General features: G+C 41.6%; 1 protein-coding gene across 2 annotated transcripts in view; it reads right to left on the bottom strand.

Moving 5' to 3' along the window:
- LOC310948237 (uncharacterized protein) overlaps positions 1–22,255 on the bottom strand; it is a 130,969-nt gene that overhangs the window by 6,339 nt on the left and 102,375 nt on the right. The window contains exons 6-18 of one of the 2 annotated variants that reach the window (XM_083915290.1): positions 17,206–17,232; positions 17,098–17,124; positions 13,955–13,981; positions 13,023–13,049; positions 8,546–8,620; positions 7,244–7,360; positions 4,055–4,081; positions 3,904–3,930; positions 3,704–3,757; positions 3,547–3,606; positions 3,380–3,424; positions 2,878–2,955; positions 2,693–2,716 (exon numbers count right to left, since the gene is read on the bottom strand). In XM_083915290.1, coding sequence (XP_083771416.1) covers positions 2,693–2,716; positions 2,878–2,955; positions 3,380–3,424; positions 3,547–3,606; positions 3,704–3,757; positions 3,904–3,930; positions 4,055–4,081; positions 7,244–7,360; positions 8,546–8,620; positions 13,023–13,049; positions 13,955–13,981; positions 17,098–17,124; positions 17,206–17,232 — 615 coding nt within the window. The remainder of the gene's footprint in view (positions 1–2,692; positions 2,717–2,877; positions 2,956–3,379; positions 3,425–3,546; positions 3,607–3,703; positions 3,758–3,903; positions 3,931–4,054; positions 4,082–7,243; positions 7,361–8,545; positions 8,621–13,022; positions 13,050–13,954; positions 13,982–17,097; positions 17,125–17,205; positions 17,233–22,255) is intronic. The other variant, XM_083915289.1, reaches the window with a different exon arrangement.

Raw genomic sequence — 22,255 nt, 5'->3', positions numbered from 1 at the left:
GATATTTATGTCCAGAATGTGCCACACACTGCATTATAATTTATCACTCCTGCACCTGCAATAATGTTTTGGCCATTTGGAGGTCGTAAAAATATGATGCAACCTTTTAAAGGTCCCATACTGTGAAAAGTGAGACTTCCGTATCTTTTTGATTGTAAAGCAGAACGATAAAGGCTGCTGCCGTGGGAACATTGCTGATGAGAGCTGTGAGTGAACAGTAACAGTAAAGCCGGAAAGCAAAATTAAAGACCTGAAACATGTTGTGGGGAACTGAAAAATACAAAAAAAATCTGATTATAGGCGCTTTAATTCCCTCTGTCATTTTCATACAGTCAGAAAGACATGTTGTATACATATGTCTGTTTACTCTGTTCAAAATGACAGGGGAAAAAAATGGGATCTCCACCATAAGGCTTCAACATGGGCCAACACAAAACAATACAACAGGACAGATGAATTTCACAACGCAAGCCTGACAGTAAACAAAGCTGATGGCATCTTTCATTCACTCTGTTTGCTGATCACAACCAACTTGAAGCAATTTATCTTTCAAAGATTGTGCTGAATGCTGATTGCGGTATGGCATCGCTTTCCATCCTGTCGATTGTTTTGATGCAGGATGAGACCGTCGCACAAAAGGAGGAGAAACAAAACATTCACTTGACCAGGGGCGGGGCCAGATGTTGTAAACATTTGGCACTCAGCCCAAAACTGTGGGGGGTCCGGGGGGAGATCTTTCATGCAATTTGATAATACATTGTCTTAAAAATCAGTGTACGATTTGGTAAAAAAACACGATACTTAAAACTACCATTTATAAGTAACATAGCATAGGTAAAGTCGGATTTGGTGTAATCAGCATCCTCTTATACATACATTATAATGTTATACTAGGAGTTAATGTTAACCTATACTGCTGGAGATGTTAACCTATACTGCAGGAGTAGAGTTCACAGAAGTAACGAGTAGCTGACAAATCTGCTGCATTTCCATCCATGCCTCAATAGTATGTATTTCTGAAGAGAATCGCATAGTCGTAGTATAAGCAGAGGCGGTTAAGAAGGGAGACAGTGCAACTCATTGTAACTTCCTGTATCTGTGTCACATGTGTTTATCTTCTGCCCCGCCTCTTTAGGAGACCAGCAGCAGATCCTGAGCATACTCGATGATGGTTCCCTTAAAGTGTAACTCTGCAAAAATGGACCCCACAGTCTTTTTTGGCGAGAATATACATTTAATAACCCATCGAGACAGTTTTTTCATTGATCACCTATTAACCGCGAAACCCCAGCGATGTCCTCCGCTCCCTCCCACCTAGTGCTCGTCAGTGCACATGCACCAGATTTTTGTGAACGCTCCCGTTTATTCTCTCATCGATAAATGGCATGGAGTACACGCTACATGTAGGTAGGCTGGCTAACTTACTCATAGATAGCAATTGCTAACATAATTTAGTGTTTACCTAGCTTGAGGCGTGAGCATGTGATATTGTCGATTTTTGCAAAAGAAACAACAGGCTCTAGGTGCACATAGAGGCACGTTTGTTTTCCTCAAACTGGATGATTTATATTGTTCTATCGGAGCATAGTGTCGCTTTCAGTGAATATGCTCAAAAAAAGGTTGTTGACTGCAGCTTTAAGCCATGGAGACCAATAGATGTTTACAAACATGTATTCAATCTGACATATTCCATCAAAGGAAAGTGACCACTACTCAGGCAAAAAAAGTTATACAAAAAGCTGTAAAATGAATGACAGTATCAAGCAACCAATACGCTTTCTCACACAAACAAGTTAGTGGACGGTTCATAACACAAGCTAGGTGGCCAACGAGCGCTCCCTGTACTATGGATATAACTCTAGCTGAAACCTTGCGTGTGATTTGGTGCCAATGTTGGCAAGAGGCTCCCGATAAGATCTCAGGTTCACGTTTTCACTGACTCCTTTTTAACTATCTCACGCTGTTGTCTACAGGGTTGCATGCAGGAGAACATTTCAGATCAGGTCCGAGGGGACCTGGTGCATAGTGGTTTTTAATCAAATACACACTCCACTGCAAAGATAGTCATCTGTTATTAGCATGTAGCACGGTACACGGTAGAATCAAAGGGTATAGTGTAGGAGAGGGATATGAAACAGAGACTGTGGCGACTTTGAGAGGTCCCCCTCCCATTCTTTCCAATGCATTCCCCTTGTGCGCTCAGTTACGTGTAATACGAATACATAGATTTAAAAAAAACACCATGCTGTCCTATAGCAAGTTCAAGCCACGTATGTTGTGAAGCACGATGGATACATAGCGTGAAAACACACTCAGAGCAATGTAACAAAAGCTGTTGATTTTTCTGCATGATTAAACATGCTTTTTTGGGCTACATGCTATCTGATAGAAGAGCCCAGCTGGACTATATTTGCTGGGACTGTGCGTTTTAATCCCAAATTAATACACAAGAGAGCCTGGTAGACATTCAGTAATACTCTTTAGATGTGGCCTCTAGAGTGACATCCAGTACATCTGAAATATGTAGTTCTGGGTGGAGGGCATCTACAAAAACAAGCACCGATCCACAGGCTGAAGCAGATGGAATAAGGTCAGTCTTGCTTGTGCAATTCTGTGCCACCATATGCATTTTTATACAGGCGTTAGTTACTGATCACTCCACCAAAACCATGCCGAAACAACAGCAGATTACCGAAACACTGATGGTGTCGATGGCCTGTCAAAAAGAAATGGCGTCAGTTTTGAAAGGATATTCTTACCCCGCTACACCATTTCTGGGCAAGTTTTGCCCGATGACTAACTTGAGAATGAGTAATAAATATCTGTTGGAACATATGATGCAACCGTTAATCTCAGTGATGCTTTAATACCACTCACCTGGAAAGCATCTAGAAGCTTCCCATTGAAGTCGATGATATCTGAGGAGCCCGTGGCGCCTTTTTCTCCAGGATAACCCTGAGGCGGAGACAGAGAAATATGAGATAGATACATAAACAACTGAATATCATATCAAAAATCAGTTTGATGAGCGACCTGGGTGAGATTAAGAATGAGAGTGATTTTATGTTTTATATAGTTTATGATGATTTGAGGAATGTATTTTTTTACTAAAATATCTTCCATTAATGCTGATTTCTTTTGGTTAGATGGATATGAAAAACTCGAGTTGTGCTTTAAAAAGGGAACCTTTTTTCTAGCAAATGTTCTTGGTTAAGCCTGGGAAAAAAGGAGGAATATTTTGTTCAAATATGGAGCTGTATAATAATCTGTATTTTGAATATAATGTACTACGTGATGGTGTTTTGTAAACCCATTAGGGGTTGGGCTATTTGTGTGCAGGACACAAAAAACAAATAAATATGAAATTAAATATACATACCATGGATCCCTGTGGCCCTTGCTCTCCTAGTCCCCCCTTGTCTCCCTGTTTAAGCACACATATGGATATTATGGTAAATCTGTCTCAGACAACATAAATAATAGTATGGTTAATAAAAATACTTATTATTCATGTCTGTATTGTTTAAATGCTATTTCCATATCTACCTTTAATCCTGGGAGTCCATCCATGCCTCTCTCTCCTTTTTCTCCCATACCTGACTCGCCCTGTTTTCACAATCAATGATCAATGCATAAAAAGACAGATGCATTAAAATATTCAGCATGCAAGATTTGATAACTGATGAGTAATGCGTATCTGCACCTTAGCTCCGGGAGGACCCTGTGGTCCTGGATAGCCGGGCTCGCCATCCTCTCCCTGTCAGTTGAAAACAGTCAATTAATGTCAAAAGTAGAAACTTTTGCTCACTTGATGGCAAACACAGAATGTGACAAGACATTTGAGGAAAGACAAAGAAGTAAGGCAGTAAAGAGTCTAGATCAATTAATTATTAATGACCGTACCGGCTTCCCAGGCAATCCGTGTGGCCCCTGAGGTAGAAATATATTTGGTTACCATAATTATCCAGAGAAAGGCAAATCCTCACTACAGACTTACAATAGTAATTCATGACCAACAATCAGATAGCTTAAACTGGATTTGAACTGGACTCACCTCGACGCCATCACGACCCGGAAAACCCTGAGGAGGACAGAGAAGAAATGTAGTTAGGCGCTCGACTTCAGGTACAAAATCTCCATCAAAGAGTCAAACCACTTCAGCCACAAGATGTCAGTGTTTAACAAGGCGGGACCGGTCCCTGGACTTGAGTTCAGCAAGCGCTTATACTGAGCCGGAGTACATGCAGAGGGGTGGCAAAGGAAAAACAAGATACAGATGCTTCCGCAGGGGCACAGAGGCTCAATGAATACTTTCATAAGCTACGGCTATCTCAGTCACCAGATCTCAATCCAACTGGACACCTGTGCGGGATTTTGGACTGAGGTGTTTTAGACAGCGCTCTCCACCACCAGCATGAACATCACGAAACAATATAACAACATAAACAATTCTAAAAAGGCCCCATGTTATGCTGATTTTCAAGTTAAATACTACTAGTTTTCTACTAGAACATGTTTATAAGTTTTAATGTTTTAATGTTCTAATTTTCCTCATTCGTCTGTCTGAATATATCTGTATTCACTCTCTGTCTAAAATGCTCTGTTTTAGTGTCCGTCTCTCTTTTTCAAGTGTTTCACCTGAAAAAGCCTTTCCGGGTCTTTCGCATCTGTGCTCTCTGCTTCTCTGCACCATCATTGCAGCCGGAGAATGACTGTCACGGAACTGTAGCGGCATAGACTGTATTAAAAAATGGACCTCGCCTCTCTGTTGAGGTCCATTCGCTCAACTCGATCCAATCGTACTTGCTTATGGGAGTCGCCATCTTGTCTGACTTTAACTAATTTCCTCATTCCCTCTTACCAAAAAAGGGCATTGGTGTGACGCTGGGGGGAGGGAGATACATCCATCTGACTGACGTATACCTCCAAGGCGAAAGTGAGGGCCAGTAGCTAACTGTCACTCAAGAGGCCGTGCCCCTAATTATTCATAAACATTAACCTCCAATAAAATAAAAACTAGCCTGATACGCCCCCCATGTTGTCATGGAGAATGGCTTGTTTAACATGGGGGTCAATGAGAAATTGCTCTATAATGAAACCTGCCCCTAGTGGACACTCGACAAACTGAAATTCTTTGTACTTTCTTAATAAAGTAAAGTTGTGACACCACAACCGAAGTTCTGACGGCTCATTTAAAGACAGTTTCTGAATACAGGCTGTGTCCATTTCTACTTTCACAGTATTTATACAGCACCTTAACCTGCTTTATGATAAAAAGGACATGGAAATCTCACTTTTTACAATATGGGACCTTAAAGACACTTTCTGTTACACATTTAAAAAAAGCCTTTTTTTGCAGTTGGCAAGAGATGACTATGGAGCCCTGGCCAAGATTCGGTGTATGATGATGAGTGATCCCCCGCACAAACACTGAAAGAGTATTCCATGTCCACTTGTGGACATCTGTCCATCAGTGATTTGGCTTATTTAGGTAAGCAGAACTTTCGTGGCGGTTTGTGAAGGCCAGGTGGACGTGTTCTCGGATCAACATCTGCTATGAAGTCATCCATGGCAGAGACAGCTTAGTGGGATCTTGTGCAAGAACCCTCCACCTCACTCTCTCTCTCTACACCTTTCTATAGTTGTGTTCACTTGATCACTCTTTGCACTGTATGTATAAGTGTCATATGCATGATATGAATTGGAGGTTATTAGCCTACCGCTCTGTCCTCATATTTTACAATAAAGCGCAGAAGCGACTTAGATGTCTTCCAGCTGGTTTTCTTCCTCCCGCTCTCAGCCAGCACATACAAACTGTCACCCCGATCCCCTCTACTGCTATGTGGTCCTCTTTTATTTCCTCAGTTGCTCCAGCAGCTTTTTAACCTCTTTTCTCACCTCTCTTACCCCCTCCTCCATCTTTTGATCTTTCCACCACAGCAGCGGGAAACAAATCACCGTTGCAAATAATTTCTTTAGCCCTTCTTTTATCCTGAGCACAGGAAAAGATGGATGAAGACCAGTTCAGATGTCAGATACATTTCCAATTATAAACGATACTAAATTTACTTAAAAAAAGTATTTAACTTTATCTACGGACACATCCACCACAGCAGTTTCCCGTCGGCACGTATCAGACAGAAGATATAGCTGCAACTTTGTTTGAGCTGTGATTCCTTTACTTTCCACTTCACAGATACAAATGACAGTGATCTAAGGACACCCACGCTGGCAGGCTTGCTCACTTTCTCCTGCTCAGCCCACTGAGACATCTGCCCTCAACATGGAGCATCGCTTCGCATTACTCTTCTTTGTTTGGCTGTTTTGGGTTTTGTAACGCCTTTAATCAACTTGGAATACATGGGATATTTACTAAGTTACTGGACGGGATCACTCTCCGTCTGCTTTTAGTAATTTTCTGAGCTATGCTGGCTTTTCTCTTCTGTCGGTTCTGTACAAGCTCTCAAGCTCTCGCTTTTTTTACTTGAATCCTCTTGCTGTCCTGTGCCAGTTGAGGTTGACAGGCCGTTCATTCCTTACACTTTATAATCACCTTCATAGCCTCTTTCTCTCTATTCCATCCTATAACTTAAGCTGCCGCTGCATATGGTATAAACTAAACTCTGGGAAGCAGAAAGTTAATATTGAGAAACATAAACTGCCTGAGGCGAGGAACACAACTATTGTTCGGTGAGGTCGGCAAACTGCCCATGAACTCGCCGCAGTGCCATATCTGTTTCAGGGTTGCACAGCGACACAGTCGTGGTACGAGGGTGGGAGAACAGGGGGTGTGTTGGAGAACTTTGTGGCCGCCGTCTTACACAAAACAGATGAGGCCAGGAGTGGAGACGCTATTCTGGGAGCTTTTAGGTAAGCCGCAGCTCACTGGCAAACCCGGAAGAATGAAAATATGGGTTCATTGCAATTTACTTCATAGACCCTTCCCCCTTTAATACATTTGTATAAATGCACATTCACATACAGCACACACACATATATCTTTGCAATCTGTTACACCCTGCGGTTGAACCCTACCAGGTCAATACAATTGGGGGATTGGCAGCCCCTGATGACTGAGGTGTATTCTTTGTGGTGTAACCTTAGTTAGAGGGTGAGGATGAAGGGGGAGAATGATGATATAGGATGAGAATAACTAGGTTGAGTGTATGGGTGTGCATGGGTGGATTGTGTTTTGTAGTAAGTGTGCATTTGGCACTTGTGATGCATGAGGAGAAGTGCTTACCGGTTCGCCAGCAGGGCCACGCGGCCCATCTTTGCCTGTGTTCCCGGGGGGGCCTCGGGGACCAGGGGGACCTGGAGGACCGGGAGGACCAGACGGTCCAGCTTGGCCTTGGTCACCCTGATGAAAACAAACAAGCAAACAAAAAACAGAAAGGAAAGAAATATAGTTTAAAAATATGTTTTAGCCATGAAAAGCCAGGAAAGCAAAACATTTTTTTAATAATAGTTCTTAGTCTAGAATTGCCTTTAGTCATTTTTCATCCACTTTAAATATTTTGATTCACCAACAGGATGAGCCACGAAGGTCTTTCTGCATTCATCGAAATTACACCTTTCCACCATTAGCATGTAGCTTATTAGCTTAATTTGCTTGTCGTCCCTGCTCATGAAGGCCTAATGGATTATGTTTATGAATGGACAACATAGGGAGACTGGAGGGGAGTTGGCCAATAGCAGCATTCCTCATTTGATGAGTCAGACTGATATTTAATCACAGAAGGAAATACCCATGCTGACAAATGCACTCTCACACACAAGAAATTGTTAATTATTATTTTATGTTTATGCTTCAGGAAACAAAATTGCAACTGTCATATCCTACTAAAGATCCTTTCATTGCTGGGCTTGCATCTAACTGGGGACATGTCTCTTTCTGATGACTTAAAACCTCATTCTCATGCCAAACACAAACCTATCAACACCCTAAAAGCCTTGCTCACCACTGAAGGGGATGTAGACCCAGTGTTGTCTCAAAAATCACATGGTGACTCTCCCGCTGCACCCTCTCATCTCTACAGACATGTGGTGCATTAGGGTTTTGCTTTGTTGCGGCAAACAACAGGGCACAGCAATCCCTTTTCATGAAAAATATATTACCAAGCCCTTCAAATAGAAGACTAAAAACTTCCTTGCACTGATAATTATTATGTCTCTATTAAGCACATGCTTGAACTAAACTGTCACCAACAGAGCTCTGCTATTCTTGTAATGAAAAGCACACATTTCTTCAGGCTCACTGAAATGTGTGTGGTTAATCTTCAAAGATGCCGTTGATGAGTTTGGACTTTTCAGAACTTTTATAAACATTTTTTTACATAACAAGGCATAGTAATAGAACTAAACAAGCCAGTACACACAGGAAAATAATGAAAATAAAAGCAAAAAATATCAATGAATGAAATCAATGAAATGCAACATGATGGTGAAAAAGTAGGGAGTAGGGAGACGCATGGCTGATCAGAACGTGAATAAGAAAGGTTAGTTAAAGTGTTAAAAGCGCAAACATGCCTTTGTCGTGATCTACCTTCAGAAAGCGTCTCTGAAAGCTAGTGGACTGCTCTCCGGAAAGAAAGCCATGGTCATATCTGGGGAAGACCATCTGAGACCCGAGAGGTGCAGCAGGGACGGGAAGTAGAAATGAAAAAGAGAGAAAAAAGAGGAGAGGACATAGAGCGCGTTAAAGGACAAAAGAAAGGGGAAAGAGATAAATTAGTAAAAGGAGCCCATAGACTACTAAGAGAGTGCAGATGAGAGTCCAAGCAAGAGGGAAATAATGGCTGTGGGAAGAAAAACAGATGAGATTTCAACAGCTCCTGAAGCTGTAAGCCAAAAGAAAAAGCTCAAGAAGAGTGTTTTGCTCATCTTTCTGCAGGGAGGGTGACAGATCAGCAGTCTGACAGAGAGCAGAGGCTGCTTGGAGGGCTACGAAAAAAATTTGCCTGAGGGAACAAACCTTAACGGTGAGAATCTGATTACTGTGCAGACCTGCATATGAGCCGTAGTTAGGAGGACCCTGAAGAGAGGAAGTGACAAAGGGAAGGTGAACAACTTACTGTAACAATACCAAAATGGTTGAAAAGGGCTCAAAGTTTAAAGGTTCCATATTATGCTAATTTTCAGTTTCATACTTGTATGTTAACATTCATTAAAAAACTTTTTTTTTTCTCATACTGTCTGTCTGAATATAAAACTCAGCTACCAGAATAAAATGTTGGCACTGTACGTTTCTGCATCTTGACCTGCTTTATAATATAAAAATCAATTCATTTTTACAATATGGGACCTTTCAATAGCCTCATGACAAGAATTACATTTACGAATGAACACAAATACATCATTTGCAAATAGTAAGACATACTATTCATTAAAACGGTGAAAACCAAAAGTAAGACACGGTAACCGTCCCCTTTACCCTTTCAGAACATATGTCCTGGGTGTCTCACTCAAATATGTATTTAATCGTGTGTGTTCCGTTCTTCCCCTCCTCCACTTCGCAACCAAACCAAACAGAGGTGGTTTGGCTGTTTCCAGCCAACTGACAGTAACTGTGATGATTGTCTGTCAAGCTGAAAGGAGTGGAGTTTGTCTGCCACTACAGAGCTTGGATGCCCTGCGCTGCTTCTCTGGTTGAGTTCCCTCCAAAAACACATGTAAGGAAGGATGGAGAGAAGATCTGAGAGTGAATGGAGGATGAACAGCGGGGGGAGATGGGAGGGGAGATGCTAGCCTGCTCATGAGGTTTCCGTTAACAGGCTGCGGTAAGTGCAGGATAGCTGAGGTTTTTCCGAAACCGCAGAACCCCTCCTCCTCCTCTATTTGTGCTATACACTCCTCTCTCCCCACTGTCACATTCGCTCATTCACACTGTTCCCACCATGGAGACCACATACACATATGCTCCTTAAACATCTCATACGAGAATAGGCTGTTTCACAGTGGGCTTCCCCTTTACCTCATTCTCATCAGAACTTAGGCTGATACTAAGACAAACAACCATTCAACCCCAGAGCCCCATCCAACCGTGGCCCTTTTGTAGCTGCTCTGGGGGAGGCAAGAAGAGACTTTGGCGGGGGATGAAACTCCCATCGTGGCTTGTCTTTTATCCCCAGCCACCAGACAAACCTAAACATGCATTGACAAGTTCCTACGTATGGAAGTGACGGTATGGAGGAAAGGAAAAATAGCTACCATCTTTATGCCTTTCAATAAAAGTTGCTTTGGAGAAAGATGTAACACTACACGTGACCTTTTGCCTCATGATTTGAGCTTTAACAGCCTTGCTATCCTGTGTTTGTAATCTGTTTTGGGACCAGGTTCACCCTGGAAAAAAATGCCCTGAAAATGATGAATTGACAGGAAGTCACAGGTTGACATAGATTCATGGCCACTTCCTGTTTTCGCTCATCCTCTTGTAGAGTTCAGAGGTGAATAAGTGTACAATGTTGAGATATGGGCAAGAGCGCACGGTGATGTACTGACTGCGCCAAATTTTTATCTGCTCAACCTCACTGGGCTTTGATTCATGGCTGTTAAAAAAACATGTTTTAAACATTTAGAGACCAAAAGTTTCTAACCTTTTTTGCCATATCTATGAAAATATACTCAGGCGCCAAACCTCATTCACACAACCTCAAGCAGTAGTTTTAGGAGCTGCAGGGTTTGTTTTGAACCAAGCCAGTGTCTCTAAGCGATACTCTGCGGTTTTTCAGCTGCAGACTTATCCAAGGACATCTAAGCTCCAGAAGCCGTGTCCAAATGTAATATTTACCATTTGGAAGAACTATACAATGCAGAATGCCAAAAAATATATAATTCTTGCATAACCTACCTCAGAATCTGAAGGGATAAGCTAAGAAATCAAATGCCGTATGCCTTGATAGGAATCAGGAATGTCTGTAATGTTTCTGAGCTGCATCATAAATACTGTTCCGCTGTGCAGCCTTGTCAAATTTACACTCCATTTGTTCTCTGCTACAAAACAATAGCCATTCAGTCTCATTCCAATACTCATAACCCACATTGTTATTCCAATATTGCCAGGCTCCAACTCTTTGGAGATTTATGACTCCACATGGATCTCTAGTTATAATTCTAAGCCTCATTTCTTGGATATTTTATAAAGAATCTTAATGTGTTAATAAAGACAAGCAGCAAGTGGCTATGAAAGCCTTTCTCAGATGAAGATTTGCAGTTTCTATAAATATTTTATGTGTGAACATTTTGGAAGTTTAAGTGGCTCACAGTCAGTTATGGTCCTCATAAGACAGGCCACTGCCAATTTGGAAATTACTGGCTGATAGTAAGATTCTGCTATCCATGTGACTTGTCTGAATTTGATGCATGAATATAACTTTGTACCAAGTAAAGTTCAAATTTATCTAACAAAAAAAAAACTGAATTGGGATGTGGCTGTGGGATTTATGGCACATGATTTGCAAAAACCCAAATTTATCCAATTAGAAGATGAAGAAAACATTAAGTGTTTACACTAAAGTTGCAACCAGTGGACTTTTTTGTCACGTTTGCTGGAAAAATAAAACAATGAAAAAAACGATCACATTTTTTTTGGATTCATTATCGTTTTTGCCAATCATTTCAGTTCTGGACTATAATTTAATAGTTGACCATCTAAAATAGTGAAAGAATAAATTTAAAAAAACATGGAAATAACACGATTTAGATCTTTAGGTTCAAACTCCAAACAATGAATAAATTAACCATTTTCTGCATGTGAGGAAGTGTGACCTTGACATTATTAACACAATCAAACTAGAAAAACAACATTCAGGATTCATGGGGTGCATCACTTCTTCAAAGAATCAAAGCCGCTTACCATGTAAAGCACAGGGGGCTTATTTTAAAAACCACAGTGGATGAAATGGGAGATAATTACATAGATCTCATGGTGGGTGGAATGATATCACATGAAAAGACAACACTGACAACATGGACCAGACGCAGAGCAAGGTTACTATATTAAAAAAAAACGAGACAAGATGGCAGCTTTTGGCGCACCGCCCCAACCATCGGGTTTTGATGGTGACGTTTAAGAATTTCCATCGTTCTTTAATATCATAATTTCTCATCTTTGGCTTTGGAGATGTGGGTAGCTGAAACCTCATCAGAGGAGCCGGACTATGTTGTTGGTTCAGTTGCTGGGGAAGCCGCACAGTGTAAACACACTCTTTTGAATTACTTAAAAAAGACCAAAGTGTTGAATGTTTTGTGGGTCGAGCAAAATGTGACAAAACTTCTGATCAGCAGAGTTTTTCCCATTTTTCTGTTTTTCTGCACATTGACAGAGAGCCGGGTTAAGTTACTATGCTTTTAGAGTGGTATTCATCTTCTCATCCAAATCTCTGTATTTCCAAAAATGTCAAATTTTTTACTTTGTCTGAATGACAAAAAGTCATTACTTTAAAGGTATTGAAAATGTTTCTTACAGCTTTATTTAGATATGACCTTGTCATTTAAAGTAATAATCCTGAAGATTTTTATTTATTCTTATTAGTTTTGTTGTCACTATCTTTCACCTAATGAGGTACCACAATAGTGATTGTTCAGACAAAGTTTGTGGATGTGGTTAAAGTGTATTTGTAACTACAGTGACACACAGGACATGAACGGGACACGAACCGTGGTCTAGGTGTCATCAAAGAGAACGTAATGGAGATTTTCAAGATTGTAACTTAAAACGTTTTTGATTCTTTCAATATAAAATGTAAAGGGGAAATGCTAAAGATTTAAAGGTTCTCGGTTGATGCACACATGTCTTTTTTACATTTTGTAGAAAATTCAATGAAAAGCGCCTGAATAAAGGACGTGACAATCAAAAAAAAGAATTAAATAGATGCTCATTTTTAAATTGCAAAGATCTGCTGGGGAACACAATCGAAGGAAATGTCTTTTCAGCCAGGTTAAGCTGTGATTAAATGCACATAAATACAGTCAGAAGTATTGTTGTCTCACGTTCTCAGGCAAAGACAGAAAACATGACTTACCCTTGGCCCAATGTCTCCTTGGTCACCCTGGGAGAAAAACAGGAAAATAACAATTGTCAGCAGATATTACCACTGTATATGCACACAGGATGAGGCACGTAACATAATACAGCTACTGTGGAGCAGCTGGGACAGACAGGCGTAAAAACTAATACTTATGTACGGGAAGGAAGCGACTCAAAGGTCATCTGTTCCCAAACCAGCTCATTTACTGCATAAATCATTTGATAGGCCGCAATTGGCATCATCTGACGTTGGAGCGCGCGTGCTGGGGACCGCTGGCTCTCTGATGAGGATTTGGAGTTCATGTGCTCATCACGTTGCAACTAGCATGATTACATGAAGGGGAGCCAATTTTCCAAACCCCAGCATCATCCGTCATTCGCAATTCCCCGCTCATCAGACTGAATCCTGCACTGACAGATGCTGTTTACTGCAGTTGATCTTGTGGTTACTCTTATCTGGACGATTTTCACTCGAGTGCAAAAAACTTACACACAAACAGTTACCCATTGGTGCGTACCCAAATGACCACATGCATGAACCCCCCTCCTCTGCCAGCTCTTGCAGCCCTTACGGTCGCTCACATCTCAGGCTGGGCAGAGGTTCACAGAGAGCCAGAAAAACATCTGGCTATCATCGAGCCCTGCGGAAGGCCTGTAAACCTGTTTAGTGCCTTGACGTGAGAATGTGCGGAGACATACGAGCTCCTACATAACTACATGTAATGTATGGCTCGTTTGATGGGCATGCGGTGAAAAACCTGAACGTGGGAGGGCGACGCGGAGAACACCTGTGAGGTTGTGTGTATGTGTGTGCGCATGCATTTGAGTCTTTCTGAAGCTGTCCGCCTGTAAATTAATGTGAGAAATACATCCGTACGGTACATTGACTTGTCTGACAGGGTGGTTGAAATCCATATCGAAGCATACCTTATCTCCCTTGGGCCCGGCAGGTCCCTGTAGGGAGGGAGGAGATAATCAGAGACAGTTGGTCAAGATATTATATGAGCACATACATCATAGCACAGTACATCTTCAGGGAGCATTCAATCAAAAGGTAAGGCAAGGCGGTAATACTGCTTTATGCGGCCGTGCCATCGAGACTGCTCAATCACAAGTCACTTCTGTTTGAGCATATTGCACAACAAGAGGACCATATGAGCTTGCAGCGAGAAATCCCTTTTAAGATTTCTCTTTGTGAGGTAAAAAACTGTTTTGCTGAGAGATAAAACTGAAAGGACAACGTGCTCTTTTGTTCAGTCTTTCCCTCAGAGGGGAGGATGTTTTAGACGTGGAATGCTAACTGTTAGGCCGTTTGACACTAATCTCTGCCAGTTGGGCTGCACCATACCCTACGTCCATCTCTCTCTGTCTGCCTGTCTCGGTGGCACAAGGAGGACTCCGAGTGTGGCGGCACCACAAACCGCAGACCGACAGTGAGGACTACATGGAAACCTGCCAGCAACTGTCTCTAATCTCAGCCAGCGTCTCTCTAAAAGTGACAACAGTTAGTTACCTCTTACAGACTGGTTACCCCTTTGTCACATCTCTGTTCTCTAAACTGTCAGCCCAGTACTGTATTTTACCCCGCTTTTATTCAGTGTCTAAATCTGCCATGTGATCTGGCGTGAAGCCTCTGATTTGTTCCCCCTTTTCCTCACGTTTTGTCTGTCTGGCAGACATTTTGACTGGACTGGAGCTCTAATTGTGTTCAGGAGTGCGGTGCTGAATATAGGGCTGCTGTGTGTGTGTGTGTGTGTGTGTGTGCGTGCGTGTGTGTGTGTGTGTGTGTGTGTGTGTGTGTGTCTGTGTGTGTGTGGGGGGGTCTCTTCTAATATCCATCCTGCAGAGGATAAGGAGTTTGTTAACGTGACCGGCCACAACATAACAGGCAGCAGCTTATCTCATGCTCAGCTCTCTTCTTCTGTTCAGGGAGACAGGAGATGGAGGTGCAGGAAGTGACAACACGCCCCCTACTATTCCTGTTGGTGTTTAATTATCAAGGTGGGGTTTTCAGACTCCTGGTTCCCCTGGAAACTCATACAGTCCAGCCAAACATTGTTCAAATCAAGCTCATTTTGTTGTCAATTCGAGTCGAGATCCCAAAGTTTATAAAGAAGATGCGTCATGTTTTTTTTTTGTTCCCATGTATTGGGCAAAAACTAGATTACAGTACATTCTATAAATAAATAAACTTTTAAGAAATGTAACATTAAAAGGTATTGTGCATGCTCAACTGGTTAAACATAGTATGTGTGTGTACAAGTCTTTGTATGATTTTTCCTCAATCATTTTCAACAGAATCTTTTTTCTGCTTTATTCGAGTGCTTTGTCCTGAAGTATGAAATACAGTTGAAAGGCTTAAAATGAACATACACTTCTTAAATCTTAATATAATATAGTCAAGCCTGTCATACATAAAAACATCCCTATAAATAAAAGAGACAATTCGTCTTTATGGATTTGATCACTTCATTACTTCCATAACATGTGTAACTCCTTGTGTTAAAAGCGTTTCATGTCGCCCACAGACGCAATTATTTCAATGAAAAGCTGATAGAAGATCATACATGTGATGTGATGGTGTGACAGCAAGGAACAAGATGAAAACTGAAAGAAACTATATGTAAAGGAGTTGATTTAATAATAATAATACTTAGACTGAGTTTGGAAGTTTTCCATTTTTATTTTGGTATCCATTAAAAAACCCTGATTTAATTAGATCTGCAATGCTTTAAGGATGAATGATATTGTTAGAATGAAAATGTATTATGTAAAATAAAATCCTAAATTGTGTTAAAAAATATAATAAATAAGTTTCACACCGGAAAAAAAGTGGGTTAGGGCTGCCTCCACATCTGTTATAAGACGGTTTTTGCACTAAGATGCCAGACGGTCTATCAAAATAACAACAGAGAAACTCCGAACACAACACACACAGTGAGTGACTTCACTCTCTGCTCCGGATGCCATTGGTCCATTATATCTTTACAAAGAAAATAGTTGTTTGCTGCTGTATTATCTATTTTTGTTGCAGGGATTCTTCTAGAGTTTAAACTATGTTCATGACAACTGAACAAAGCCCATCCCCTGATGAAGGCCACAAGATGTGTCTGAAAGCTCCAATTTCTTTGTGAAAAGAATTGTTTTGGTTCATGTTCAGTTTTGTTTTTACTTAATAGTCCTTGAACTCGCTCTTTTCTTGTCAGTGTTCCTCTAAACTTGATTTATTCCTGCAGGCTAACCCTCCGTTTAGTGCCTCCCGTGGCCGTCATCCATCAACCAATCTAACTGCTTTTATCCTTTATTCTCTTGTTTTTATCTCCCCTTTATCCTTTGAGTGGAGGCGACTCTGGTCATGAGGTCTGTGTCACACCTGCTGAGGTTTTACAGCACGTCGGCGATGGGGCGAGTCCACTTAAAGGACAGACTCGGCTTGAGGTCTCCTTTTGCAGGAAACAACAGCTTAACGTTGTTTGGAGAGGAGCTAGTCAAACAGCTCACATTATCCTCTGAAGGATTTACGTTTCGGCAGATAACTCGTCCTCATGGGCAAGGTGACCAGAGGGGGTGGGGGGATAGAGAGGGTACTATAATGACTTTTTAAAGAGCCTCTGAGGTTATAAACTTTATTCTCTCACTTTTCCCACTGGTGCGTAACCCATTCGCTCTGCTTCACCTGTTTCCACGCTACAACTGGGTGTGTCAAGGGGGTGCGGCAGAGTTTCTGGGGAAGGGTGATGGATGGGACTCAGAGGGTAAGTGCAAGAAAGGATTTCAGCACTCTGGTTCAGTTGAGCCATGAGTCCCACGAGGCAGTGAGAGCCCTGGGATGACTTAAGAGGTAGAACAAGAAACAAGACGGCCACCGTGGTTTATTTTCCCACTCGATTGCAAGGTTCCCTTAGGAACAGTAAAGATGATTGATGAAGTTTAGCAAACCCTCACCTGTCTTACAGGCCAAATACCCACATGGAGAAGAAAACCAGAAAACCTTTAAAGAATGAAATGCTTCGGTGTAATGTTTATGTGTTATTATAAAACTTAAACAAGATAACAGGTGTTATGTGTACCTGGCTTCCCTTGGGTCCTGGAAATCCCTGAGAGGAGAGGAGTTCAAATTAAAACTATTGTAAAAGCATGTTTTTTAGACATTTCATTGTCTGTTATGTAATACTCACTGGTTTCCCATCCATGCCAAGAGGACCCTGTTGGATGACATATAAAGAGAAATTACAAAATGACCAAAGAGAACCATTAAATTAATAGTTTTTAGAAATATTATTATTCACTTTCTTTACAAACTACTGTTTAATGTGTTAATAAGTACACTTCAGAGGTGCTGATAGTTTATTTTAACCCTCAGGCAAAGCAGGCTGTTTCCAGTCTTTATGCTCAGACTCTCCTGTCTCTTGCTTCATATTTAGCGTACAGACTGACATTAACCTTTTCATCTAACTCTCAGAAAAAAGTGAATATGTGTATTTCTAATCATAGCTTCAAAAAACGTCTACTGTAAGTCTGCTGTGAATAAAGAAGATGATTAAGACAGTTTTGTTTTAAATCCACTGAGAAAACCATCTTCCCCCTCCAAAATATCATAAACCCACTGTTACTTCTAAGTATTGTAATAATGTTTTTTGTCATTAGTCTCTAGTCTCTCTGTATCTCCCAAAAAACAGAGTAAGTGATCTTAATTTAGGTTAAGTGGATTTGGCAAGACCAACGCTTCAAAGGAAGACAGTAAAAAGCATGCTTTTAAACGACAGAGAGAAACAGCTGCAATTATTCCATGAAAGAGTAGGAAAATCAAGAACTTTTTATAAGTTATACGGTTATATGTATATCCTGCCCCATTTCATGGTGTGTGTGTGCGTGTGTGCGTGTGCGTGTGCATGTGTGTGTGTGTGTGTGTGTGTGTGTGACTCAAATATTAAGAAGTTTCGAGTTGGTTTATAATTATTCTAAGATTTAGAGTGTGGTGTTTAACAAAACAGACTCTGGGTGGATTTGATCCAGCTGTATTAATCTTTCACACAACCCCACATCTACCATGTCTCTGTGTGTTTGTGGTGATGAGATAATCCAGCAGGCGGTTAAGTACGTTTCAAGTCCCTGTACAACTCACCCAAGTGCTGAAACAGCAGTTGGAGTCGTCCGCTTTGTTTACCTCAATAAAAACAACAGCCGAGCAGTCGTTGAACTCCCTGTGCAAAGTAACGCTCGGTTCAAAGGCACAAACCTTTAGATCCCCATTTAAACATAAAAGGATCAAACTTTAAAAAAAAAAACCCCACTTAAATGTGATGTATGTGGTAAAGGCTGATGTTGACTTCCTCTTTAATGACGTACTCGAAGTTAAGCTAACAGTTTTTACAGGGTCCCTCGAGTCGTGGGTTGCCCACCCCCCTCACGGCCCTGGTGGCTCTGCAGACTGGAAACCATCAGTAAACGATCGTCATTTCTGGCCTTGGATGACTTCCACAGGTTGGGCTTTTCTCTTCATCACCCTTTTCTCACGAGCCCCACGGGTGCTATCTAGCCTGAGGTCCTGTAGTGAAAACCTACCGCAGTGCCGTAACTGCCTGCTTTGATGGATGGACAGTAAGGACGGTGGGCAGAGGATAAGAAGGAAGGAGTGAATGATACTTTGGAACTGCTCTCATTAATAGTTAATGTGATCGTTTGCTGCCCCTCGTTAGTTTTGCAATGGGACGGCTATGGCTATAAGCCTTCTCCAAGGAGCAAGTGGTTAGTCTGTATAAAAGAGAGTTGTAAAAAGTACAGCAAAAAAGACTTTGAGGCTTCTGATGTCTTGTTGATGAAGGGCCTCTTCTCCTGAAATCAGCAGTAGGCGACTTGCTGAGACAGGGCGTGGAACAAATGACTGGGACCAATCGGACGGCAATAATTTCACCAGTTACTATTTAAAGTTGAGAGGAGTGTGATGAGTAAAGATGTAATGCTTCTTCATGCTACATACAGCACAGGACACGTTGTAGTTTCACCACTCTATTAAATGCAATGCGCTGTGTTCATCATGTCAGGTGTGCGAGTGTGAGAATTTGAATGCGCCTACAAATGTCCCAGTGAGGTTCTGTGTCCACCTCTCTGGATCTATGTGCGGTGATATCTCTGCATCTGGCAGCGTTTATCGGGGACTCGGCTCCTTCAAAGCTCAAGAATGAGTGGACGAGGTGTACGCGGTGAGGTCATCGGCTGCTGCAAAGTCTGAACCAGAGCAAAAACAGACTGATTTATGGCTGCTAACAAGCTACACAGAGGCCAGTGGACAGTAGTTACTATAGCTGTGTGTCTCCTTTATGTGTGTATAAGAGAGGCTTTATTCTCAACGATGAAAAAAAACCTGTATCTAATATCTGGCAGGTGACAGTTTTCATATTTGTGGTATTTATTCTTTAACCTCTGACTTTATTTACTTAACTGATATCCGAGATGGAATAAAATAAGACCCAGAATTACTATAGCTACATGGAACAATAATTCAAACAACATTACAGAAGTTCAGAAAGCTCTTCTATGACTGATCAGATGTGATACTTTCAAATATATGGGAATATATTAAATCAGAAACAGACACAGAGAAAGAGAGAGAAACCAAAGGCAAAATGAGAGCCGGGAAAACAGGAGACTGGGGAAATCGGTGCATTGATGAAACTTGATGCAACTGTGCTTTTTTCTTTCTGTATAACTGTATTGATATACTGTGCATCAAGTGTGGGACAAACCTACAGTCCACAACGGTGTGCAAAGCAGGAAAATCAGCTGGAATTCAAATATAAAAAAAAAGAACAGGCCGAACAAAAAAAGCCAGTCATAAAAAATCTCTTGATCTCACACCACAAATGGATGAGGCAGCAGAATAAAAGGACAGATAGAAGAGAAAAAAACAACTGGGAGATTCATGTTGGGAAAAAGTGAGAAAATAAGCCTGAGATAACCACCAAAACCTCAAGTGAATGTGGAGAAAAGAATGGCTTATTATGTGTGTGATTCTTTGTGTGTATTTCTAGTCCAATACATCCCTAGCCTGTCCTGCTTTTCTCTCTGCAGATTAAAAAAAAAAAAAAAAAAAAGTTTGGACTCAGCATTCCTACCAATTAGATGGCTGGAAAATAGCTTGGCCTGCAGGAGGGCATATGTCTGTGTCTATGTGTGTGTGTGTGTGTGTGTGCATGCTCATACATGCATGCGTGCGTCTTAATCCCAGTTAAACAGGGCGAGAGGTGTCTTTACTGTCTTTATTGAACTCCCTATGGTGCAGACTGGTAATTATCCAGTATAGTGTAATTGTTGAGGATGCTGCATGAAACGTGGTGTCTGCACATCAGAGCAGAGTCAGCTAGAAACACACATGGTAATGTGTCGCACACATAAGGCCCAGTGAGCTTAATTACGCCAAAATGAAAGGTCCTTTATTGTGCTCATTTTCATGTTAACATGATTTAATGTTAAAAAAAAACCCTAATTTTTCTCATACTGTCTGTCTGAATATACCTGTATTCACCCTCTGTCTGAAATGCTCTGTCTTAGTGCATGTCTCATTAAGCCCCCTGCCTGAAAAAGCACAGTCTGCTCTGATTGGTCAGCACTGCTGAATCATATGCATCTGTGCTCTCAGAGGCTGTCATTGCAGCCGGGGAATGACTGTAACAGTGCTGTAGCAGCAATTTCGACCTATATATAGTATAGTCGTGACATCACAACTGTACAGAAGTCCTGACGGCTGGTTTAAAGGCACAGTTTCTGAATACAGGCTGTGTGCATTTCTCTGTGGAGTGAATGCTTTGATACTTTCATAGTATTTATTTAGCACCCCGACCTGTTTTATAATAAAAAAAGACATGGAAAGTTAAAAGATTTAAGTAAGACGGGGAGGATGAGAGAATACTTTTTCTCTACCGTGGTTCTACTTTCTCCTTTGATATAATTATCCATCCCTCTAGGAAATATTTTTCAGTCCCTTCTCCTCCCCAGTTACTTTCATGTTTCCACAGGGACAAAACTCGACTCCATGTCGGGGCTACATGAACATAATTTGTGATACATGACATTTGCTTCTTTTAAAAGAAAAGAAGAAGAAGAGAGAGTGGCTGCATCCAGAACCAAAGAGCACAATAAAGCATACCAGAGTGCTGTGTGTTTGGGACAGAAAATTACTGACATGTTGTCGGGTGACTGTCTGGCTTTAATCTGCGCTCAGAGGCCTGGAAGTCTGAACAATGGAGGCCTTGGCGTGTCTCTGCTGAGTGAGGTTCGCTGTCTGTCACACACTGGCACTTTCGTATAAACACTCTAGTGGCTAGATATGAATAAGAATCAACTGGTGTGTGTTACTGTTTACCCCTCTGCACTGCTCTGTCAGTCTGCTTGACTTTGATTGTTTGACAGTGGCGAGGCTGTTTTCTAAAACTCAAACCCCTCGCCTGTGATTTATGCGAAAGAAGTGACAGGGGTTACATGAGGAGAGAAGACACACACGCGCACACACACACACACACACACACACACACACACACACACACACACACACACACACACACACACACACACACACACACACACACACACACACACACACACACACACACACACACACACACACACACACACACACACACACACACACACACACACACACACACGCACACGCGCACACACATACACACACACACACACACACACACACACACACACCGTGGTGTTATGCTTGAGATGCACACAGACCGCACGCCATTAACACTGTTTATTGCATTACTTATATTTCAGCGTAAGTTGACTGCTGCATGCATTAGTCTGATGAACCTAACGACTGCGAGACATGTGGATGCCACCTGAAGAAAGTGCAGCACGCATGCACACTCACACATTGGCAAACATGCGCCCGTGTATGCACATAACTTAAATGACAATTGTTCAGTGGTGGAAGAAAGTATTATTATAAAAACATACTTTAAGTAACATAAGTACTCATCATGAAGAATGTCCTATTTCAAAATCCTGTATGTTATGGATGCCTGTGAGCTAGTCCAGGCAGTCAACTCCGTACTGCACTGCTCCATACTCACTTCATATCATCCTCCATGAACACATCCTCTTAATTTTGCGGTCTATTTTAGCTGCAAACATTTCACTTCTCTCCCTCTGCCTTATCAATGCCGCTGCCGCCCTGCATCAGCCCCACCGCCGCCCAGCATCCGCCTGCAGGGT

This window comes from Echiichthys vipera, assembly GCF_963691815.1.
Source record: "Echiichthys vipera genome assembly, chromosome: 6".
In the NCBI taxonomy this organism is placed as follows: Eukaryota; Metazoa; Chordata; class Actinopteri; order Perciformes; family Trachinidae; genus Echiichthys; species Echiichthys vipera.
Note: the sequence above shows the minus strand (reverse complement) of the source record. Positions and strands in the feature narration are given on the sequence as shown.